Source organism: Hypanus sabinus, chromosome 11 (genome assembly GCF_030144855.1).
Source record: "Hypanus sabinus isolate sHypSab1 chromosome 11, sHypSab1.hap1, whole genome shotgun sequence".
Taxonomy (NCBI): domain Eukaryota; kingdom Metazoa; phylum Chordata; class Chondrichthyes; order Myliobatiformes; family Dasyatidae; genus Hypanus; species Hypanus sabinus.
The window spans coordinates 111,541,778-111,567,902 of NC_082716.1; the positions used below are offsets into that span (position 1 = coordinate 111,541,778).

A 26,125-nucleotide genomic window follows, 5' to 3' on the forward strand; every position below is an offset into this window, starting at 1 on the left:
AGAAGGCAGGGGAGTGAGGTTGACTGGAAGAATTGGATCAGCCCATGATTGAATGGTGGAGCAGACTCGATGGGCTGAATGGCCTACTTCTGCTCCTATATGGTCTTATCTTAAGTTTCTTGTTACTGGGACCAAAGTTCCATTTATAATGAATCAGACTCCCAATTAACCACAGTCTAATTATAAGGATCCTTAATCTTTTAAATTAGACACTTCCCTTTATAATTCTTTAGTCTCTCATGGTTCCTTTTCAATTCACAGTAGTCAGCATGTCATGTCATTAAATGTCTCTGTGCCACGTCATTAATTTAAAAAGACTGACCTTTTGTTGTTGACTTTCAGCAAAATCCTGAGCCATTTTTTGCACTGGCTAAAGAACTGTACCCGGGACAGTTTAAGGTAAGAAATGAAGCAAAAGGAGTCGTATAAAACGTTGGTTAGTCTGCACTCTTCTTCTTCCTCTTCTTAGACCATCATCTCTGCTCGGGCGGAGGAACATTCAGGTGTGTGAGCACCACACGCAAAATACTAAGGAACAAAATTCCTTCTTCCCTAGCCCTTTGTTTCTTCCCACTTTCATCTCCCAGAGTTTCATGTCAGTCTTTGTTGTTCCCATCAACTAACCCCCAGATTGCACTCCTCACTCACACACTCATCATCATTATGTGCTGTGTTGTATGACATCATTGTTATGTGCCATGTTGTATGATGTGGGCGATCGTGGCCTTATCCATGACCGTGTTTGTTCTTGGCAAATTTTTCTACAGAAGTGGTTTCTTCTGGGTAGTGTCTTTACAAGACGGGTGACCCCCCCCCCCCCCCACACATTATCAAAAATCTTCAGAGGTTGTCCGCCAGGCGTCAGTGGTCACATAACCAGGACTTGTGATCTGCACCGGCTGCTCAAACGACCATCCACCACCTCCTCCCATGGCTTCACGTGACCCTAATTGGGGTGGGGGGAGGGGCCTAAACAGGTACTACACCTTGCCCAAAGGTGACCTGCAGGTTAGTGGAGAGAAGAAGTTCCTTATACTTCCTTTGGTAAAGACCTATCTCCACCCCAACACCCTCGTCTTTCAGTATATGATGTGAACTTCATTATATAGCAGCACCAACCTAGTGCAAAGACATAAAATGACTGTAAATAAATAAATAGAGAGAGGGAGGGAAATATAAAAATTTTGAAAAGGAATAATATATGGTAGTGGCTGTGGTTGAGGAAGGAACTGTTCCTGAATCACTGGACAAACTTGGATCATTTTCTCCGAAGCACCAGAAGCTGAAGGAAGACCTTGGACAGGTTTATCACAGTATGAGAGGGTTGATAGAATTAATACTAGAGGTCATAGCTTTAAGGTGTGAAGGACAACGTTGAGAGGATATGCGCCAGGCAGGTCCCTTACACAGAGAGTACTGGTGCCTGGAATGCGTTGCCTGGGTGATGGTGGTGGTTTTATTTGTCACGTGTGCTTGTTGAAACATACCATGAAATGCAACATTTGTGTCAATGGCCAGCAGAGTCTGAGGACGTGCTGGGGGCAGCCCACCAGTCTCAACACACTTCCAATGCCCACAACTATGCATTCTACTGTAATGCCTGTGTTCCTGCTTGTTTCTGAGGCTGTTTACATGTACCTTAACTGCCATTAAGAGGCAGTTAACCAGACAGGGAATACAGGTTTCATAGCACCATAAAACAGAGGAGCAGAATTAGGCCATTCAGCCCATCGAGTCTGCTCCTCCATTCCATCATGGCTGATCCTGGATCTCACTCAACTCCATACACCTGCCTTCTCATCATGTCCTTTGATGCCCTGACTGATCAGGAAATGATCAACTTCTGTCTTAACTATAACCACGGATGTGGCCTTCACTGCAATCTGTGACAGAGCATTCCACAGATTCACTATTCTCTGGCTAAAGAAATAGCTATCCGAAAGAAGAGCGTTCCTATGAAACCTCTCGTAAGCCGAAATGGCGTAAAGTGAAGAAGCGATTACCATTAATTAATGTGGGAAAAATTTTTGAGCATTCCCAGACCCAAAAAATAACCCACCAAATCATACCAAGTAACACATAAAACCCAAAATAAAGCATACATATAGTAAAAGCAGGAATGATCTGATAAATACACAGCCTAAATAAAGTAGAAATAATGTATGTATGGTGTAGTTTCACTTACCAGAATCGGGAAAATTGAGCCAAAACCGATTTGTAGGAAAAAATCGGCACGTACATGCATGTGCGCAAGGCTTCACGGTCATGGTAGTCTTTCTCGGGGTAGACACAAGTTTAAAGCGGGTGCCTTTCTTCGTAAAAGTGAAATTCCTCTTTGGATTTCTTTCGGTTAGCAAAAGCAGGTACTAACGTAGGTCTTTGGTAAAAGCGAAGTGGTGTACAGCGAACCTCCGTAAGCGGGGGCCACCTGTAGAGGGATATGGATTGGTTTGCTGCAGGGTGACACAGGAACAGTGGGAAGGAAGGGGCTTGGGTAGGCTGAAGGTCTGCTCCTGGGCTCACCCAGACCTTCATCGGTCATAAAGTGCTTAAGCATCTTGGTCCAGAAAAGATCAGAATCACGTTAATTATCACTAACACTGACATTGGTAGTTTGGGGCAACAGAGTGGTGCAAATACATTACATTAAAGTAAGTTACAAATGTAAATAAATAGTGTTAAAAAGTTCAAAGTAAATGTTATTATGAGAGTACATATATATGTCGCCATACACAACCCTGAGATTCATTTCCCTGCGGGCATACTCAAGAAATCTATAGAATAGTAACTCGAACAGGATCAATGAAAGATCAACCAGAGTGCAGAAGGCAACAAATTGTGCAAATGCAAATATCAATAAATACCAAAAAATAATGAGAACATGAGATAAAGAGTCCTTAAAGTGAGATCATTAGCTCTGAAACATCTCAATGGAAGGACAAGTGAGTGTAGTTAACCCCTTTTGTTCCAGAGCCTGATGGTTGAGGAGCAGTAACTGTTCTTGAACGTGCTGGGGCAAGTCCTGAGGCTCCTCTACCTTCTACTTGATGGTAGCAGTGAGAAAAGAGCGCGGCCTGGGTGGTGGGGATCTCTGATTAAGGATGCTGCTTTCCTATGACAGTATTCTGAGGTAGTGAGGTGCTCTAGAAGTGCCAAGTGCCCTTGAGATCTGTTCGGGATTTTGGATGTGAACTTCAAGCATCCTCTTCACATTCCGGTCCCTTTAATGATAAATGTGTCTCCCTTACAGCCCACAGTCTCCCATTACTTTATACGGATGCTACGAGACAAGGGACTGCTGTTACGCTGTTACACACAGGTAAGTTACTATTTTCTGTATTGTGTATACTATTTTCTAAATAAGGAATAAATTCAGAAATTGGAGCTACTAAGGGACTTGGGAGTTAAGGTTCAAAGTTCAAAATTCAAAATAAATTTATCAAGGTGCATATGTCACCATATACTACTCTGACATACACTTCCCCTCTCTAACACCGCGATCTCAGTCCAACACAGACATCACCTCTCGCACACCAGCATCCCCTCTCCAATACCGACATTTCCTCCCTAACACCGACATCTGCAGCCAACACTGGTATCTCCACTCCAACACTGACATGTCCCTCTCTAACATCGACATCTCCTCTCCAACACCAATAATCACTACAACATCGACAATCCCTCTCCAACACCAACAATCCCTCTCCAACACTGACAATCTTTCTCCAACACCGACAACCCCTCTCCGACACCGAAATCTCCTCTCCGACACCAACAATGCCTCTCCAACAATGACGTCTCCTCTCCAACACCGACAATCCCTCTCCAACACTGACATCTCCTCTCCAACACCGACATCTCCTCTCCAACACCAACAATCCCTCTCCAACACTGACAATCCCTCTCCAACACTGACAATCCCTCTCCGACACCGAAATCTCCTCTCCGACACCAACAATGCCTCTCCAACAATGACGTCTCCTCTCCAACACCGACAATCCCTCTCCAACACCGACATCTCCTCTCCGACACCGACAATCCCTCTCCGACACCGACAATCCCTCTCCGACACCGACATCTCCTCTCCGGCACCGACATCTCCTCTCCAACAACGACATCTCCTCTCCAACACCAACAATCCCTCTCCAACACCGACAATCCCTCTCCAACAATGACATCTCCTCTCCAACATCGACAATCCCTCTCCGACACCGACAATCCCTCTCCGACACCGACATCTCCTCTCCAACACCGACAATCCCTCTCCGACACCGACATCTCCTCTCCAACACCGACATCTCCTCTCCAACACCGACAATCCCTCTCCAAAACCGACATCTCCTCTCCGACACCGACAATCCCTCTCCAACACCGACATCTCCTCTCCGACACCGACAATCCCTCTCCAACACCGACATCTCCTCTCCGACACCGACAATCCCTCTCCGACACCGACAATCCCTCTCCAACAATGACATCTCCTCTCCAACATCGACAATCCCTCTCCGACACCGACAATCCCTCTCCGACACCGACATCTCCTCTCCAACACCGACAATCCCTCTCCGACACCGACATCTCCTCTCCAACACCGACATCTCCTCTCCAACACCGACAATCACTCTCCAACACCGACATCTTCTCTCCAACTCCAATAATCCTTCTCCAACACTGACAATCCCTCTCCAACAACAACATCTCTCCAACACCGACAATCCCTCTACAACACTGACAATCCCTCTCCAACATCGACATCTCCTCTCCAATACCGACAATCCCTCTCCAACACCAACATCTCCTCTCAAACACCGACAATCCCTCTCCAACACCAACATCCCCTCTTCCACACTGATGTCGTTATTGATTATACTTCTTTGCATTTCCTCATGAAAGGTGCTGGTATTTGAAGAGGTGAATTTGGAAGAAATATCCAAATGAGATATTTTAAAATGACACAAATAGATTTTTGTAAGAGGTACAGAGGTGGCATAGAAACAAATTGGCTGGCAGGGTGGAGGGACATCTGTACCATAGGTGCTCCTTACCTCCACTAGCCTGCAGGTCACCCCTGGGCCAGGTTTAGCAGCTGCTTAGCTCCACCCGCCCAACACCCCTCACCTGATCACGATGACGTGAAGCCATGGCAGCAGCTGGTGTACAGTCAGCCCTCCTTATCTGTGGGGGATCAGTTCTGGGATCTCCCGCAGATACCAAAAAATGCGGATGCTCAGGTCCCTTATTTAACCTGTCTCAGTGTGGGTGACTTTAGGACCCGACGGGGTTCCGGACCTGCTGCCCGCGGCTGCTGCTGAATCCACGGTGTTTTTTTTCCATTGACGGAAAGCTATCTCAATTAAAAATAAAGTGGAAATAATAAAGCGATTGGAAAGAGGTGAAACGCCGTCGGACAATGGAAAGGCGTTAGGCTACAGTCGGTCAATGATCGGAACAATTTTAAAGGATAAAGTGAGAATAATGGAGCGTGTGAAAGGCCCTGTCTCGATTAAAGCTACAATTATTTCTAAGCAACGCAGTGGTTTAATTATTGAAGTACATACATTTCTTAAGTGTTTTATATGCATAGAAAGGTAAAATACATACTATATACTAAGGCAAACGTTTGACTAACTGACACTGAATAATACCAGATGTACCTGTTCCGACTTGCGTACAAATTCAACTTAGAAAGTCCGCCTGTGCTTTAAATGATCTCTAGATTACTTATAATACCTAATACAGTGTAAATGCTATGTAAATAGTTGTTATACTGTATTGTTTAAGGAATAATGACAAGAAAAAAAAAGTCTGTACATGCTCAAATAACAAGTGCTGGAGAGAGAACTTCCGGGTTTTCCCGATCCGTGGTTAGTTGAATCCACGCATACGGAATCTGCGGATAAGGAGGGCCAACTGTATATCACAGGTCCTTGTTATGCGACCACTGACACCAGGCAGACAATCTCTGAAGGGTATTGGTAATGGCTGTTGGTGGGAGTGGGCACCCATCTTATAAAGACACTGGCCAGAAGATGGTAATTTATATTTTCTGTATTGAGAGACAGCATGGAGTTGGCTCTTCCGGCCCTTAGCAATCCCCCAATTGAACCCTCGCCTGATCACGAGACAATTTACAACGACCAATTAACCTACTGTGAGAGGGATCCAGAGTACCCGGAGGATACCCACACAATCTTGGCAAGAATGTACAAGCTCCTTATAGCCAGCTGTGGGAAATGTACCTGCGTCGCCTGGACTGTAAAACATCATGATAACCACTGCACTACCATGCCACCGGTAAAGCCCATCTGGTCTCTGACACCAGTCACTCTGTTACCCAATCCATTATCCACATTCACACTCCAAATCTCCAGGGAGAAAAACAAGGATTCTGCACAGTTACAAAAGATATCCCCAGCAATTTCTTTTGTAACCTAAATGATGAGAATTAGCAATTTCTTTTGTAACCTAAATGATGAATTAACTGCACCGCACTGTTAAGATAGCAGCCGTAACAGTGTTTGAGAGACGTTTCATCACAAGTGATTCTGCAGGTGCTGGAAATCTTGAGCGACACACACAAAATGCTGATGGAACTCAGCAGGTCAGGCAGCATCTATGGAAATGAATAAACAGTCGATGTTTTGGGTCGAGACCCTTCATCAAGATAGGAAAGGCAGGGGGAAACAGCCAGAATAAGAAGGTAGGGAGAGGGGAAGGCAGCTGTTAACTGAGGGGAAGATGGATGGGAATGCAATGAGAAGCTGGGAGGGATAGATGGAGAAGATGGGGTGGCACAGTCGGATAGGAGTTATATCAACGCTTTACAGTACAGGCGATGCGGATTCAATCCTCACTGCTGCCTATGAGGAATTTGCATGTTCTCCCCATGACCACATTGGTTTCCTCTGGGTGCTTCAGTTTCCTTCCACTGTACAAAAACATTCAGGTTGGTAGGCTAATTGTCCTGTGATTAGGCACAGGTTAAATTGGGGCATACTAGGCAGCATGACTCGCAGGGCCGATGAAGTGTTGTATCTCAATCAATAAATAACTAAATAATAAAGGGTTGAAGAATATGGAACTTAATAGGAGAGGAGAGGGGACTATGGGAGAAAGGGAAGGAAGAGGGACAAGAGACATCAGAATCAGAAACCGGTTTATTATCACTAGCATGTGTTGTGAAATTTGTTAACTTAGCAGCAGCAGTTCAATGCAATACACATAATAGAGAAGAAAAAAATAAATAAGTAAATCAATTACAGAATACACATATTGAATAGATTAAAAATTGTGCAAAAAATCATGTATATTAAAAAAGAGGTCGTGTTCAGACATTTCGGAATCGGATGACAGAGGGGAAGAATCTGTTCCTGAATCATTGAGTGTGTGTCTTCAGGCTCCTGTACCTCCTCCCTGATGGCAGAGGGGAAGAAGCTGTTCCTGAATCGTTGAGTGTGTGTCTTCAGGCTCCTGTACCTCCTCCCTGATGACAGAGGGGAAGAAGCTGTTCCTGAATTGCTGAGTGTGTGTCTTCAGGCTTCTGTACCTCCTCCCTGATGGTAACAGTAAGAAAAGGGCATGTCCTGGATGCTGGGAGTCCTTAATAATGGATGCTGTATTTCTGAGACACCGCTCCCTGAAGATGTCCTGGGTATTTTGTAGGCCAGTACCCAAGATGGAGCTGACTAGATTTACAACCTTCTGCAGCTGCTTTCGGTCCTGTGCAGTAGCCCTTCCATACCAGACAATGATTCAGCCTGTCAGAATGCTGTCCACGGTACATCTATAGAAGTTTTTGAATGTATTTGTTGACATGCCAAACCGCATCAAAGTCCTAATAAAGTATATCCGCTGTCTTGCCCTTGATGACAACATCAATGTATTGGGACCAGGTTAGAACCTCAGAGATCTTGACACCCAGGAACTTGAAGCTGCTCACTCTATCCACTTCTGATCCCTCTGTGAGGATTGGTATGTACTCCTTCATCTTACCCTTCCTGAAGTCCACAATCAGCTCTTTCTTCTGCATATCTCGCTCCTGTACATCCTCTCATCTCCATCTGAAATTCTACCAACAAATCAGCAAATTTGCAGATGGTATTTGAGTTGTGCCTAGCCACACAGTCATGGGAATAGAGAGAGTAGAGCAGTGGGCTAAGCAAACACCCCTGAGGTGTGCCAGTGTTGATTGCCAGCGAGGAGGAGTTATCACCAATCCACAAAGACTGTGGTCTTCTGGTTAAGAAGTCAAGGATCCAATTGCAGAGGGAGGTACAGAGGCCCAGGTTCTGCAACTTCTCAATCAAGCTTGTGGGAATGATGGTATTAAATGCTGAACTATAGTCAATGAACAGCATCCTGACGTAGGTGTTTGTGTTGTCCAGGTGCTCTAAAGCTTTGTGAAGAGCCAGTGAGATTGCATCTGCCGTTGACCTATTGAGGCAATAGGCAAATTGCAGTGGGTCGAGGTCCTTGCTGAGGTTGAAGTTTGGTCTAGTCAAGACCAACTTCTCAAAGCATTTCATCACTGTAGACCTGAGTACTGCTGGGTGATAGTCATTAAGGCAGCTCACATTATTCTTCTTAGGCTCTGTTATAATTGTTCCCTTTTTGAGGCAAGTGGGAACTTGTGTCCATAGCAGTGAGAGGTTGAGAATGTCTTTGAATACTCCCGCTAGTTGGTTGATACAAGCCTTACCAGGAATTCCGCAGGGCTTTCCGCCTTGTGAGAGTTCACCCTTTTAAAAGACAACCTAACATTGGCCTCCGGGACAGAGATCTCGGGGTCATTGGATGCAGCAGGGAGTTGCAGTTATATAACAACGCACACGAAATGCTGGTGGAACACAGCAGGCCAGGCAGCATCCTGATGAAGGGTCTCGGCCCGACACGTCGACAGTGCTTCTCCCTATAGATGTTGCCTGGCCTGCTGTGTTCCACCAGCATTTTGTGTGTGTTGTTGTTTGAATTTCCAGCATTTGCAGATTTCCTCGGGTTGCAGTTATATTCTCCCTTTCAAAGCCGGCATAGAAGGCATTGAGTCCATCTGCTGGTGAAGCATCGCTGCTATTCGTGCTATTGGGTTTTGCTTTGTAGGAAGTAAAGTCTTGCAAACCCTGCCAGATTTGGCGTGCATCCAATGTCGCCTCCAACCTCATTCGAAATTGTCCCTTTGTCCTTGAAATAGCCCTCCACAAATCATACCTGGTTTTCTGGTATATGCTTGGGTTGCCAGATTCGAATGCCACAGATCTAGCCTTCAGCAGACGATGTACCTCCTGACCATCCACGGCTTTTGGTTTGAGAATGTACAGCAAGTCTTTGTAGGCACACATTCATCCACACAGGTTTTAGTGAAGTCAGTAACAACTGCAGCATACTCATCCACATTCGAAGATGAATCCCTGAATACAGTCCAGTCCACCAATTCAAATCAGTCCTGTAGGGCCTCCTGTGCTTCCCTTGTCCAAACCTTCTTGGTTCTCACTACTGGTGCTTCAGTCTTCAGTCTCTGCCTGTACTCAGGGAGTAGAAGTACAGCCAGGAGATCAGACTTCCTGAAGTGAGGGTGTGGAATAGCACGGTCAGCATTCTTGATGGTGGTGTAGCAATGGTCCAGTGTGTTGTTTCCTCTGGTATTACAAGTGATCTGTTGACAAATATCTTTACCAACTGGGAGACTTTAAAGACTGAAAACAGGAGAGAGAGGCTGAAAGGTTTAGGGAAGAATTCCACTCGGCAGCTGAAAGCACAGCCACCAGTGCTGGAATGAGTAATGTGAGGAATGTCCAGGACAGAGATTTCGAGATACTCAGAGTCTGAGAGAGGTATACAAAACAATATTTATCCGTACAGAGTCACACAACACAGCCCATCTGGTCCATCTTGATCAAGATCCCACATCCAAGCTAATCTCATTGCCTTTGTTTGGCTTGTAACCTTCGAAACCGGAGGTTCACCACCGAGGGGTCTGTGGATGCCAGGTTGGGAACCCCTGTTCTGAACCTGTCCAATTGTCTTATAATGGTAAGACTCTTGGCAGTGTGGAGGATCAGAGGGATCTTGGGGTCCAAGTCCATAGGATGCTCAAAGCTGCCGCACAGGTTGACACTGTGGTTAAGAAGGCATATGGTGCATTGGCCTGCATCAACCATGGGACTGAGTTTAAGAGCCAAGAGGTAATGTTGAAGCTATATAGGACCCTGGTCAGACCCCACTTGGAGTACTGTGCTCAGTTCTGGTCACCTCACTACAGGAAGGATGTGGAAGCCATAGAAAGGGTGCAGAGGAGATTTACAAGGATGTTGCCTGGACTGGGAAGCATGCCTTATGAGAATAGATTGAGTGAACTCGGACTTTTCTCCTAGGAGTGATGGAAGATGAGAGGTGACCTGATAGAGGTGTATAAGATAATGAGAGGCATTGATCGTGTAGATAGTCAGAGGCTTTTTCCCAGGGCTGAAGTGGCTAATACGAGTAGGCACAATTTTAAGGTGCTTGGAAATAGATACAGAGGAAATGTCAGGGGTAAGTTTTTCACACAGAGAGTGGTGAGTGTGTGGAATGGGCTGCCGGCAATGGTGGTTGAGGCAGGTACTATAGGGTCTTTTAAGAGACTCCTGAACAGGTACATGGAGCTTAGAAAAATAGAGGGCTAGGGGTAATCCCAGGTAATTTCTAAAGTAAGTACATGTTCGGCACAGCATTGTGGGCCAAAGGGCCTGTTATCGTGCTGTAGGTTTTCTATATTCTACATTCCACGTTCTGTAAGTGGTTATCGTATCTGCCTCAGCCATTTCCTCTGGCAGAACATTCCATATAGATACCACCCTTATGTAAGTAAAAAAGCTGCTCCCCAGAATTCCTCTCACCTCAATCTATGCCCTCTAGTACACAACTCTTGAGTAAAAGGCTGAATGCTTTTACCCCACTTATGCCCCTTTCAGTATCCTGCACTCTGAGACAAGGGCTCACAGCCTTTTTTTATGTCATGGACCAATACTATTAAGCAGATTAGAAACTGCTGCTCGAAGGAATAAGGTCTTAGCCTGTCCAACCTCCACCTGTAACTCAGCCCCTCAAGTCCTGGCAACGTTGTTGTCAGTCAGAGCCAGGTTTAATATCACCAGCATATTACATGACATTTGTTGTCTTTGCAGCAACGGTACATTGCAATACATAATAACAGTGAAAAAAAACTGAATTACAGTAAGTGTGTATAAAATGGTCAAATTAAATAAATAGTGCAAAAAATAGAAATAAAAAAGTAGTGAGGTAGTGTTCATGGGTCCAATGTCCATTCAGAAATCTGATGGCAGAGGGGAAGAAGCTGTTCCTGAATCGTTGAGTGTGTGTCTTCAGGCTCCTGTGCCCTCCTCCCTGATGGTAGCAATGAGAATGTGGCATGTCCTGGGTGATGGGGGTCCTTAATGATGGATGCCACCTTTTTGAGGCATTGCACCTTGAAGATGTCCTGGTTATTACGAAGGCTAGTACCCAAAATGGAGCAGATGAAGTTTACAACTCTGCAGCTTACTTCGATCCTGTGCAGTAGACCCACCCCCATATCAGGCAGTGATGCAGCCAGTTAGAATACTATCCACAGTACATCTGTAGAAATATGCAAGTGTTTTTGGTGACAATACCAAATCTTCCCCAACCTCCTAATGAAATATTGCCTTCTTTGTAACTGCATCGATAGGTTGGGGCCGGGTTTGGTCCTCAGAGATATTGACACCCAGGATCTAGATATTGCTCACTCTCACCACTTCCGATCCCTGCATGGGGATTGGTTCATGTTCTCTCATCTTAACCCTTTCTGAAGTCCACAATCAGTTCTATAGCGACACGTATCACAATCTTAGTGACATGTAACAATAATAAACTCATTTACCTATTCGGAGTTAGGAAAGGATGTGAAGGATGTGACATGGCAGTGTTTGAAAACAAAGGACAGGAATATTAAAGTCTAGACATTGATTTACTAGGAGCAGCCGATTAACCCTTGCCTCTTCTGTCTTTGGCGTGTGGGGGGAACCAATGCAGTCACTGGGAGAATGTGCAGACCTCACACTGATGGAACTTGAGGTCGGAACTGAACCCAAGTCACTGGAGCAGTGAGATGGTAGTGTTGTAATGTGAACAAAGTCACAGGAGACTTATGGACACAGAAGCATTTTATTCAACAAAATGAGATGCTCTTGGAGGAACACACACAAAATGTTGGAGGAACTCAACAGGTCAGGCAGCATCTGTGGAAAAGAGTACAGTTGACATTTCGGGCCAAGACCCTTTCTCAGCCCGAAACTTCGACTGTACTCTTTTCCACAGATGTTGCCTGACCTGCTGCATTTTGTGAGTGTTGCTCTGGATTTCCAGCATCTGCAGATCTTCTCTTGTTTTTGTTGACTCTTGGAGGAAGAGGCTTCTCAGTCCAATATTATGTGACTTTAAAGGTTGCAGCAGGACCATTCTATATTTGCAATGTATCTACCATGCTTTCTTTGAATTGCGTATAGTCTTCAAACATCTCCTTTGGCTCCAGACACCCAAAGTGAATGTTAATGTCCATTGACTCGAGGCCACATTCTTGTATATGCATAACATATAGATGGGTATATGTTTGTGATTGAGCCCAGCTGGCAGCTCCAGGAAGCCTATTGTTCTGAGCTGTGTTTTAAATTCAAATCTGAAGATTGGTTGCTAGTGGAATTATTATTTGCTATATACCCTAACTCCAGAATATGCTCTAACAGTCCCACTGTGTCACCCTTACCCAGCTTGCTCTTCAGGGTTGTAGTGTAGACAATCTTTCTCAGAGGTTGATGACATGAAACATTCAGGGACTTGGAACCTGACCCTCTGTTCCTGATGTTCTTTCCTTTTCTGCACTAGAACATTGACACTCTTGAGAGAGTAGTTGGGTTGAAAGAAGAGGACCTGATAGAGGCGCACGGGACATTCTTCACCTCCCACTGCACCAGCAGTTCATGCAAGAAGCAGTATAACTTGGACTGGATGAAAAGTAAGTACGCACGATGTATTTCCTGTCCAGCTCGTGTGCCAGGATGGAAATCCATCATTTTGACAATGTCTCTTCTTCTTCCCGTCCAAAGTCGATGGTATGGTTGGAGTTGATCAATATTTCTGTAATCCATTGTATCCACTGCACAGAGGATTGGCCTGTACAGCTTCACCTGAGCCCTGTTGCTGGCCTTACCTGTTCCCACCTTTGAGAGGCTTACAACACCTCAGTTAGCCACTATTTGCACGAGCCTCCAGTAGTGTCACATTCCTCACATGACCAATTAACCTACCAACTGGTACATCCTTGGACTGTGGGAGGAAACCAGAGCACCTGGAGGAAACCCATGAGTCATGGGGAGAACGTACAAACTCTTTACAGGAAGTGATGGGAATTGACCTGAGTCGCCTGAACTGTAAAGCATTGTGCTAACCATTACGCTACCGTGCAGCCTCAATTCTACACTGACCAAGTGTGTGTTTGCTTTAATCGTACACTGATTCCTTTTTATTCCTGTCACACTCCCCTGGAATACACTATTCACCTATTACACTAAGGACAATGTACATCAGTCAATTAATCTACCAAACCCTCTGCCTTTGAGATGTGGGAGAAACATAGAAAATAGGTGCAGGAGTAGGCCATTCGGCCCTTCGAGCCCGCACTGCCATTCAGTATGATCATGGCTGATCATCCAACTCAGAACCCTGTACCTGCTCTCTCTCCATACCCCCGATCCCTTTAGCCACAAGGGCCATATCTAACTCCCTCTTAAATATAGCCAATGAACCGGCCTCAACTGTTTCCTGTGGCAGAGAATTCCACAGATTCACCACTCTCTGTGTGAAGAAGTTTTTCCTCATCTCGGTCCTAAAAGGCTTCCCCTTTATCCTTAAACTGTGACCCCTTGTTCTGGACTTCCCCAACATTGGAAACAATCTTCCTGCATCTAGCCTGTCCAATCCCTTTAAAATTTTATACGTTTCAATAAGATCCCCCCCCCAATCTTCTAAATTCCAATGAGTATAAACCTAATCGATCCAGTCTTTCTTTGTATAGAAGTCCTGCCATCCCAGGAATCAATCTGGTGAACCTTCTCTGTACTCCCTCTATGGCAAGAATGTCTTTCCTCAGATTAGGGGACCAAAACTACACACAATATTCTAGGTGCGGTCTCACCAAGGCCTTGTACAACTCGCGAGAAAGTTCAAAGTAAATTTTATTATCAAAGTACATTTCTGTCACCATATACAACCCTGAGATACAATTTCTTGTGATATACTCAATCAATCTATTAAATAATGACCATAACAGAATCAATGAAAGGCTGCCCAACTTGGGTGTTCAACCAGAGTGCAGAAGACAACAAGCTATGTAGATACAAACATAAAAAAATAAGCAATAAATATTGAGAAATATTGATATGAAGAGTCCTTGGAAGTGAGTCTATGGTTGTGGGAACATTTCAAAGATGGGTGAGTGGAGTTCAAGAGCCTGATGATTGAGGGGTAGTATCTGTTCCTGAAGCTGGTGGTGTGAGTCCTGAGGCTCCTGTACCTCTTCCAGATGGCTGCAGCAAGAATGGAGAAAAGAGAGACAATAAGATGCAAGATTCAGGATTCAGAATTGCTTAATGTCATTTCCTATACACAAGTATAAAGGAGAACAAAATAATTGTTCCTCTGGACCCACCAATGAGCAGCTGGGTAGTGGGGACCTCTGATGATGGATGCTTCTTTCCTATGACAGCGTTTGATGTAGATGTGCTCAATGGTGGAGAGCACTTTACCCGTGATGGACTAGGATTTTCCGTTCAAAGGCATTGGTGTTTCCACATGGGCTGTGATGCATTGACCTTACCACAGGGCGGACAGCTTCTGCCCTCCTGTTATCAAACTCCTGCATGGACCTTCTGTATGGTAAGATGGACCCTTGGCCTCGTCTACCTCGTCATGTTCTTGCACTTCATTGTTCGTCTGCTTTCCAATTTTGCATTGCTATCGTTTTCCCTTGTTCTTCCTCAAAGTCTTCCTCAAAGTAAAATTCATTGTCAAAGTTCATAGATGTTACCCTATACATATTTGTTACCAGGCCTCGATAGAGTGGATGTAGAGACAATGTTTCCTATGGTGGGGGAGTCTAAGGTCAGAGGGCACAGCCTAGGAGCAGAGGGACATTCATTTAGAATGGAGATGAGGAGGAATTTATTTTGGCAAAGTGGTGAATCTGTGCAACTCATTGCCGCAGACAGCTGTGGAGGCCCTAGTCATTGGGTATATTAAAGGGAGAAGTTGATTCTTGATTAGTCACAGGAAATTGGGGCTGTGAGGGAAAATGGATCAGTCATGATGGAATGGAATGCGATGTAGGCTTGATGGGTCTAATGTCCGAATTCTGCTGCAATATCTTATGGTCTTATTAATATAATTATTTTCTTGGAAATAGTTACAGGGGAATAAAGAAATACAATAAAATGTATGAAAATAATGTATTTAAACCAAGACTGACAAATAACCAATGTGCACTGTGAAATGAATTGATCTGTATGAACAATATTCAAGACAAGTTTTTCTCTGTATCTTGGTACATGTGACAATATGATACAAAATTCAAGACTCAAATTGTTTAATGTAATTTCCTGTGCATACGTGTTAAGGAGAAAACAAATGTTACTCCAGACCCACACCTACACAAAACACTGTCGCAGGAAAGCAGCATCCATCATCAGTCCCCCAACACCCAGGACATGCTCTCTTCCTGATGCTACCACCAGGAAGAAGGTACAGGAGCCTCAGGACTCACACCACCGGGTTCAGGAACAGTTACCACCCCTCAACCATCAGGCTCTTGAACCAAAAGAGATAACTTCACTCAACTTCATTTGCTCCATGGTTGAACTATTCCCACACCAATGAACTCACTTTCATGGACTCTTCATCTCATGTTCTTGAGTTATTGCTTATTATTCTCATTATTATTATTTCTTTCTTTTGCACAATGTTTGAACGCCCAGGTTGGTGTGTTCTTCTATTGATTCTATTGTGGTTATTATTCTATTATGGATTTATTGAGTACACCCTCAAGAAAGTTAATCTCAGGATTGTAGATGGTGCACTTTGATAATAAATTTACTTTGAACTTTGATGTAACACAAAAAACACAAAAGATAAAGAACACTATAATAATAAAAAAACTCAATAAATACAAATACGTAAGGTACTTATACACAGAGATTGATTGTGATGCTAGGCTGTACATAAGGTTACTGATGGGAAATAATAATGCAGTAGTGGAGTTAGTGGGTGAAGGTGTTGATCAGCCTTACTGCTTGGGGAAAGTCACTGTTTTTGAGTTTGGTGGTCCTGGCGTGGATGCTATGTTGTCTCCTCCCTGATGAGAGTGGGACAAACAGTCCATGAGCAGGGTGGGTAGGATCCTTCATGATGTTACTGGCCTTTTACTGGCACCTTTCTGCATACCTGTCCTTGATGTGCCAGTGATGTGTTGGACATTACCGTTATCTTTTGATTACCCTTTGTAAACTAGCACCAATAACAAATATATGCAGACTCTACACAGACAGGACCGAAAGCCAGGATCGAACCCAGCTGCGGCAGTATACCACACACAGTCAGTGTTGTGATGCAAGGTTAGATGGTGGTCTGAGCTCACAGCAAGATCCTATAGCGTTGTGAGAAGATCTGATTTCTTGTAAAGTGTGCTGGATCCTGGTGATTTTGCAATCCAAAGGTTCTTCAGAAGTCAAGAATGATGCATAAAATTAGACGGTTATGGTCATTATAAGAGCAAAGAGCAAACAAAGAGAAAAGACAACATATAAAGAAATTGTGGTTACCTTGGACTAAAAACCAGCTCAGACTATAAAGTTATATCAGGACATTCCATGATACCATATAACCTAAGAGAAAATCAAGTTCAAGAGCCAGACACCTGTGCAGAAGAACTAGGATGCTTCTACCAAGTACTGAACCAGCTTTATTTCAGTTACACTGAACAACTACACACATATAGAAAATGCACACCAATTGCACACCGCTAGAAAATGATGTTGGAGATATTGTAATGAGAGACACACGACGAGAATACAGCGATACTCGAAGCAGGTTCCTTATGTCCAGTCTATTCCACAATTTAGTTTTCGCTGCACTCGGCACCTAGCTGCTGTCCCGCGCTGCTCACGTTTTTTCCGCTCACAAAACTCAACGCGTTTGTAAGTGCGGGGCACTTGGACTTAAGGTGTGGAAGCAGTTTTGAGGGCTTCATTGCCTCATCAGCCTCCCGGCCCGAACTCCAGCCTCTGCCCGCCTGCCACCAGACGCCCTGGCCAGGTGCGGCTGGTCGTGGGTGGGGTGAGAGGACAACATCAGGGCCGGATGTCCCCATAGCAGGGCCGCAGCGGTCACAGTCCAGAGAAAGCGACCGACCGAGTGAGGAGAGCGACAGGCCCGCGCCTGCCACCCCCCCCCCCCCCCCCGTAGGATCTATCGGCCGACAAAAGTTTGTTTCAGTAGATCGCAGCGAGGTAGCTGCTCTGCTACTTACGAAACCCTGAGCCCGAATTAGGTCGTCTGCGAATATTTAGCACAGGGTTCCCCACGAACATTCGGTGTGCTAAACAGGTTTAGAAGCGGCGCCCATCTGTCCGCGCTCCAGGCCAGTAGCATCGGTACTTCTTGCTGGCCGCGCTCCGGGCCAGTAGCATCGGTACTTCTTGCTGGCCGCGCTCCGGGCCAGTAGCATCGGCACTTCTTGCTGGCTGCGCTCCGGGCCAGTAGCATCGGTACTTCTTGCTGGCCGCGCTCCGGGCCAGTAGCATCGGTACTTCCCGCTGGCCGCGTTCCGGGCCAGTAGCATCGGTACTTCCCGCTGGCCGCGTTCCGGGCCAGTAGCATCGGTATTTCCCGCTGGCCGCGTTCCGGGCCAGTAGCATCGGTACTTCTTGCTGGCTGCGCTCCGGGCCAGTAGCATCGGCACTTCCTGCCGGCCGCGTTCCGGGCCAGTAGCATCGGTACTTCTTGCTGGCCGCGTTCCGGGCCAGTAGCATCGGTACTTCCCGCTGGCCGTGCTCCGGGCCAGTAGCATCGGCACTTCTTGCTGGCCGCACGAGACGAACACTGGCGCAAGGGTTTCACTGCGTTTAGGCGACTGATGACCTTGTGTGGGTTCAAGTTCAACACTGGCCGTGACAGGGAATGAGGAAAGGTGCAACTGGCCCGGTGGATGGGGACCACTGAAGTACACTGTGTAGTGCGGGGGAGCTATGCGCATGTGCACTGGGCAGAAAGAACGGAACTAAAACCCCACAACCTGGAAAAATCTTTCAATGGTATTTGTGTATTTATTTTTCTTTTTTTTTGGGATCTACTGGGAAATTCTCAAAGATCGACCAGTCAATAGCGATCAGCAGGTTGGCAACCACTACCCTTAAGGTTAACCTCCAGGTTAAGTTGGTGGTGAAGAAGGTGAATGCAATGTTGGCATTCATTTCTAGAGGTATAGAATATAAGAGCAGGGATGTGATCCTGAGGCTATATAAGGCACTCGTGAGACCACACTTGGAGTATTTTGTGCAGTTTTGGTCTCCTTATTTTAGAAGGATATACTGACATTGGAGAGGGTTCAGAGAAGATTCACGAAAATAATTCCAGTAATGAAAGGGTTACCATATGAAGAACATCTGGCAGCTCTTGTGCTGTATTCCCTGGAGTTCAGGAGGATGAGAGGGGGATCTCACTGCAACATTCCAAATGTTAAAAGGCCTGAACAGATTAGTTATTTCCCATGGTAGATGAATTTAGGACAAGAGGGCACGACTTCAGGAATGAAGGTCGTCCATTTTGAACAGTGATGCAAAGAAAATACTTTAGTCAGTGGGTGGTAAATCTGTGGAATTTTTTGCCATGAGCGGCTGTGGAGGCCAAGACACTGGGTGCATTTAAAGCAGAGATAGATGGGTTCTTGATCAGCCAGGGCATCAAAGGGTATGGGGAGAAGGCTGGGAAGTGGGGATGACTGGAAGAATTGGATCAACCCGTGATTGAGTGGCGGAGCAGACTCGATGGGCCAAATGGCCTACTTCTGCTCCTATGTCTTATGGTCTAATGGTCTTATAAAAATACAAGTCACCATAGGGCACCACTGTCGCCTAGCGCATTAGGGTTAGGGTTGGGGTTACAGCTTGGGGCATTCTGGAGTTTGGATTTCAATTCCAGCACCATATTTAAGAAGACTGTACATTCTCCCTGTGACCACTTGGTGCTCCGGTTTCCTCCCACAGTCCAAAAATGTACTGGTTTGTAGGTTAATTGGTCATTGTAAGTTGTCCTCTCAAAGTCCAACCATACATCCCCATCATGAGAGGTGGAAGCAGGTAAGGCTGCTCAACAGGGCATTGGCGAAGACCTTAAGACCATAACACATTAGCCCATCTGGTCTGCTCCACCATTCAGTCATGGCTGATCCCATTTTTTTTTACTTTTTTACTTCTCCTCCTCGAGCACAGTTCCCAGCCTTCTCATTGTAACCTTTGATGCCACGTCCAAACAAGAGCCTATACATCTTTGCCTTAAATACACCCAACAACCTGGCCTCCACAGCTGCATGTGATAACAAATTCCACAAATTCACCACCCTTTGACTAAAGAAATTTCTCCACATTCCTCATACGATAACCCTTTCATTCCTGGAATCATCCTTGTGAACATCCTCTGGACCCTCTCCAAAGCTAGCACGTCTTTTCTAAGATGAGGAGCCCAAAACTGTTCACAACACTCAAGGTGAGGCCTCACCAGTGCTTTATAAAGCCTCAGCATCACATCCCTGCTCTGGTATTCTAGACTTCTTAAAACGAATGGTAACATTTCCCTTCCTCACCACCGACTCAACCTGCAAGATGACCTTTGGGGTGCTCTGCACAAGGACTCCCTCTGCATCTCTGATTCCTGGATTTTCTCCCCATTTAGAAAATGGTCCACACATTTATTTCTACTACCAAAGTGCATGACCATGCATTTTCCAACTTTGTATTTCATTTACCACTTTCTTATCCATCCTGCTAAACTGTCTAGGCCCTTTTGCACCCTACCTGTTTCCACAACATTACCTGCCCATCCACTGATCTTTGTATCATCTGCAAACTTGGCGACAAAGCCATCTATTCCATCATCTAAATCATTTATATCCAGCATAAAAAGAAGTGGTCCCAACGTGGACCTCTGTGGAACATCACTAGTCACTGGCAGCCAACCAGACAAGGATCCTTTTATTCCCACTTGCTGAATCCTACCAATCAGCCAATGCTCTAACCATGCTAGCGACTTTCCTGTAATATCATGGGCTCAAATCTTAGTAAGCAGCCTCATGTGTGACACCTTGTCAAAGGCCTTCTGAAAATCCAAATACACAACATCCACTGCATCCCCTTTATCTATCCTACTTGTAATCTCCTCAAAGAATTTCAGCAGGTTCCTCAGCAGGACTTTTCCTGAAGGAAACCATATTGACTTTGTACTGTCTTGTCCTGTGTCACCAAATACTCCATCACCTCATCCTTAACAATTGATTCTAATATCTTCCCAACCACTGATGTGAGGCTAACTGGCCTGTAATTTCCTTTCTGCTGCCTTCCTCCTTTCTTAAAGAGTGGAGTGACCTTTGCAATTTTCCACTCCTTCGGCACCATGCCAAAGTCAGGTGATTTTTGAAAGATCATTACTAATGCCACCACAATCTTTAATGCTACCTCTTTCAGAACCCTAGGGTGCAGTTCCTCTGTCCGGGTGACCTACGTACCTTTAGGTCATTCAGCTTTTTGAGCACCTTCTCTCTTGTAACAGTAACTGTACCCACTTCTCTTCTCTCACACACTATAACATCAGACATACTGCTAGTATTTTCCACAGGGAAGACTGATGCAAAATACTCATTTAGTTCATCAACCATCTCCTTGTCCCTCATTATTATTTCTCCTACCTCATTTTCTAGCAGTCCTATATCCACTCTCATTTGTCCTATATTTTTAACATACTTGAAAAAAAACTTTTACTATCCACTTTGATATTATTTGCTAGCTTGCTTTCATATTTCATCTTTTCCCTTCTAATTATTTTTTTAATTGCTGTCTGTAGGCTTTTACAAACATCCCAATCCTCTGTCTTCCCACTAATTTTAGCATTGTTGTATGCCCTTTCTTTTGCTTTTACAATAGCTTTGACTTCCCTTGTCAGCCATTGTTGTACTATTTTGCCATTTGAGTATTTCTTCATTTTGTGAAGTTGTACAGGCCAATCCCATGTACAGTGGAAACAATGAAGTACAGATTACAGAAACGTTAATGAATTCCAGCCACATCCTCGACTGTGAACAATGGAGACTGGAGGTCTTCAATGGCCTTTTCTGTGATAAGGCTAGTGTGAAGTAGGTGGGTTGTATCCACACTGTATCTTTCAATAAATAGGAAAGTAATGATAATAGCTTTATTTATTCAAATAGACAATGTAGTTCAATGTGCTTTACGACAGGTTAAAGTACAAACATGAAAATAAAAAACAAAACGTGTTAGTTAAAAGCAAGGTTAAATAAATATGTTTTGAGCTGGTGTTTAAAAAGTGTCAGCTGAGACCACATCCCTTATAGCAGGGGCTCCCAACCTTCTTAATGCACCAATACCATGAAGAAAGGTGTCCGTGGACACAGGTTAGGAAACCCCTGCCTTACAGCTTTCGGTATTGAATTCCACAGCTTAGGAGAGAAGTTATAAAGAAAAAGCTGACCTGCCATGCCAATTATCTTTTGAGGGAGTGTGTTTAAATTTAAGAAGCCAGCAGAAGAAGACCTGAGAGCTCGAGCAGGTTATAAAATGAAAGTGATTCTGTGATGTACTCCGGTCCCAGGCCATTGAGAGCTTTAAAAACAAGTAAGAAAGCTTAAAAATAACACTGGACAACAAACTTTCTCAAAAGTGTTGCTTGCTCTAAACTTTTTTTATTTATGATAGACCGCTTGAAGGTGAACACAATATAATTTCAGACTACTTGTACGTAGGAATTTGTTGAAACAAGAAATTAACTTCTATTGAACATAATGTGTTTAGTTGTGTAACGGTGCTGATGCTTTGCAATAGTTCAACTAAGCTAAAATGTTGATCATTTGTTGATCAACATCGTTTTCATTTGTGCTCAGTGTCTGAGGCTTCTCACTTAAGTGTCCAACAATAATCAGCCAGTATTAATGGATTCCAGTTTCCCTGATACCGTTTCTCCATGACCGCAATGTCCTGGTGAAACCTTTCACCGTGCTCGTCACTGACAGTGCCAAGATTTGCAGGGAAGGAGTCTAAGTGGGGATGCAGAAAATGAATCTTTAGTGACATGTTGCTCTTCATGGTTTTGTTTGCTTGAAGCATGTTGTCAACCAGCTGCATGTAGTTTGATGCTCTGTAGTTGCCAAGAAAATTTTCAACAACATCCTTGAATGCCTTCCATATGATTTTCTCCAGTCCCTCTAGAAGTTCTTCAAAATGCCTTTCTTTGATGACCTATTTGATTTGTGGATTGACAAAAATGCCTCCTTAATCTTGCTATCAGTTATTTTGACTTGAGTTATGAATTGAAATAAATATAGGTGATTTTTTTTTAAAGTGCTTGATAAGGAAATTTTATGGTGATTTTCATGATTAGCAGCCCAAAGTCGGTAAGATACGCTAAAAATCTTTGTGTCCAGTGTACTGAGATTATGATTATAAAATGATGATGATAAATTATAAAATTATGAGATAACTAACACTTTAATCCAGCAGGTGGAAGCTGTCAGGAGAGGGAATGAACAGGTTGAGAGAGAGGTGCAGTTAGTCTGTTTAACCGGATTCCACTAGGAACCGGTTATCATGTGAATAGGCAGCAATGCCTCTCAACTGCACAGTGCATTGAGATGTTGAGTTTCAGCTCTGTGTTTGCTAATTTCCCTTTCCTTTTCCTTCCTCACATAGCACAGATCTTTACAAAGCCCTTCCCGAAGTGTGAGGACTGTGACTCCATAGTGAAACCCGGTGAGTGGAAGAGCAGATGTGGGGCTGGTACCTCGGCAAGGTTCGTGACCTCCTCCATGGACGTGAGAACATGAGACCATTCAACCTCTCCCGCCTGCTCTGAAATTCTGTTGGAAATGTGGACAGCCGGTGCATTAACTCCACTTGCTTGAGCCAAAAACCATAACAGCAGCCCACTGAGTCTGCCCCACCATCATGGCTGACTTATTATCCCTCTCAACCCCATTCTCCTGCCTTCTCCCTGTACATTGCCACTGCCTGTAAGGAGTTTGTACCTTTTCCCTGTTTCCTCCAGGTGCTCCGGTTACCTCCCACAGTCCAAAGAGGTACTGGTTGTTAGGTTGATTGGACATTGTAAGTTGTCCCATGATTTGGCTTGGGATAAGTTGGGGGATTGCTGGGCAAGGTGGCTCGAAAGGCCAGAAGGACTTATTCCATCTGCATCACAATAAATAAATAAATGGAATTTTGTTATTACCATTCATCCCTCAGTTTCTTTGGGGAGAGACTTTGGGACTTCCATACCACCTTTAATTTACACTTAGATGCTGGGAAGATGTTTCACCTGAGGGCAGAGGGTCACCCATTTAAGGTGCTGAGGAGGAAGTTCTTCTCTCCAGATCAGAGTTTCCCAGCCTGGTCCACAGACCCCTCAGTTGATGGTAGAGGTGCATGGCACACAAAGATTGGGGACCCCTGCTCCAGATGCCCAAGAATCCCATACGGTTCTCCCCAAGTCCACTTGGGGCAATATACTCAGTGGCCACATACTGGCTGCCTCCCGCACCTAATAAAGTGGCCACTGAGTGCAAGTCTGTGCTCTTCTGCTGCTGTAGCCCATCCACTTCAAGGTTCGATGTGTTGTTTATCAAATTGTAACGTGTGGGTATTTGAGTTAGCTGCCAGCTTGATCCCGTCTGGCCACTCTCCTCTGACCTCGCTCATTAACGAGGTGTTTTCACCCACAGAACTGCTGCTCACTGGATTTTTTTTGTTTTTCACACCATTCTCTAAACTCCAGAGAACGTTGTGTGTGTAAGCCCCAGGGCATCAGCAGTTTCTGAGATACGCAAACCAACCCCACCTGGCACTAAAAATCATTCCATGGTCAAAGTCACTTAGATCACATTTCTTCCCCATTCTGATGTTCGGTCTGAACAACAACTCAACATCTTGACCATGTCCGCATGCTTTTATGCCCTGAGTTGCTGCCACTTGATTGGCAGTAGTGCTGTGCCCGTATCATCTTTCCACTTTAAGACTGCCTGCCTGGTGGTGTGGTAGTTAATGGGTTAATCCCATGCCACTCAGTTAGCCAACCCACTTGCGAGGAGTTCATATCCTGTATAAATAAGGTTATCAATAAAGTTCGGTTGAAGATCCTGCAAATTGGTGAAATAGAGAAGGAAACAGAGAGAGATAGACCATTAAAACACAGTGAAAGACAGTTATAATGTTGGCAATTCTTTATTTATGCAAAGCAAGTGAGAGACCATTAACACAAAGAGGAAGACAGTTATAATGTTGGCAATTCTTTATTTATACAGAGTGTGTCAGACTTGAAAACAAAGAGACAGACAGTTATAATGTTGCCAATTCCTTTTTATGTTTACATAAGCCGTATAAATTGTGTGCTATGGGTAAAGTGACTGAATCACTCAATTTCAATGAGTATAATTTCATCACAGTCCTATCGACAAAAAGTACAGAGCTAGTTGTTGTTTTCAAGAAGGGGAGAGGTTGTGGTAGTTAATGGGTTAATCCTATACTGTGCCCCTCAGTCTGTCACCCCCATGATGTATTGTGCAAGCAAGCTATCAGTAAAGTTGAGTTGAATAGCCCGCATGCTGACCTCTGGCTGTCTCTCTGCACTCTCCCTCAATACCTGGCACTCTTCCACTCTTCCACTCTTCCTTTGCCTATCCTATACCCTCCTCCTTCCTATACTCACTGAGGTGTACTCAGGAGAAGACCGCTGGCTCTTTAATGTTACCATTAAAGAGAGCATTCATTGAAACCAGAAAGTCAGAACAACATTTGCAGGCTGGAATCTGTCCCGTCTTCTCAGTGGAATGGTGCTTGATGCGTGTTCTTCCTTCCATGGTCCCCCACCACAATTTCTGGTGATCAGTGTCCTGCCCTGCTGTTTGAGCAAAGCTGTGACTTTGTAACCTGTGAGTAGTGTGTGCCACATTTAATCCCCATTTCCTTCCTTAGACATTGTGTTCTTCGGAGAAAGTCTCCCCCATCGATTCTTTGCCACAATGGACTCTGTGAGTACAACTCAGTTATTATCACATGTTTGGTTCGATGTAATATTGGTGAATGTATACAGTATACAACCTGAAATTCTTACTGTTCACAGACATCCACAAAACAAGAAACCACAAAGATTGAATGTCAGAAACATCAGCCTCCCCCCCCCCCATGCAGAAGTAGCAGTAGAAGCATTGACCCTTCCCACCCCCTCCCACCCCCGACTTGCGCGAGCAGGATCTCCAGCACCACCCCCCCCCACCAACACGCTAGCAAAAGCCCCCAAAGAGACCTAAATCAAAAACTGCAGTCCATAACCATGACCTTTGGGATCTCAGACAGGCGCTCCTTCTCCAGCAAGGGAGAGAGAGATCACTCCTGCAGCAAAGACGAGAGCGGAGGAGTCTTCTATTCAATAGTAACATCTGTTCCGATGTTTCTGTTTTCCCCATCGCTTCTGCAAGCCCCCCGACTCGAGGACTGACAGCTCCGCACCCTCCATCAAGAGAGAGAGAGTACAGGGGCACACCACCTACTGTCCTGATGTTTCCATCTCCCACGGCGCTTCAGTCGGCGAAATCAGCGAGGAATTGGGCCGCTCCCCGAAGTCACGTCTTTCAGGCCGCTTCTGGAAATAACGAAGCGCCAGGCCGTATATTACGGAGAGCCATAATTTGAATTGTAGATCACAGACTCTGACGGAACCCCAACCACCTTGAAAAGAAAAGGAATTGTGGACAAATTAGATGTTGCCAGAATCTGCAAAAACCACTCACACC

At 44.8% G+C, this 26,125-nt stretch overlaps 1 protein-coding gene across 7 annotated transcripts in view; it reads left to right on the top strand.

Moving 5' to 3' along the window:
• Positions 1-26,125, top strand: part of sirt2 (sirtuin 2 (silent mating type information regulation 2, homolog) 2 (S. cerevisiae)) — a 120,092-nt gene that overhangs the window by 67,356 nt on the left and 26,611 nt on the right. For all 7 annotated transcript variants that reach the window (XM_059985135.1, XM_059985134.1, XM_059985136.1 and 4 more), the window contains 5 exons: positions 343-399; positions 3,251-3,319; positions 12,895-13,024; positions 23,031-23,090; positions 25,308-25,363. In XM_059985135.1, coding sequence (XP_059841118.1) covers positions 343-399; positions 3,251-3,319; positions 12,895-13,024; positions 23,031-23,090; positions 25,308-25,363 — 372 coding nt within the window. The remainder of the gene's footprint in view (positions 1-342; positions 400-3,250; positions 3,320-12,894; positions 13,025-23,030; positions 23,091-25,307; positions 25,364-26,125) is intronic.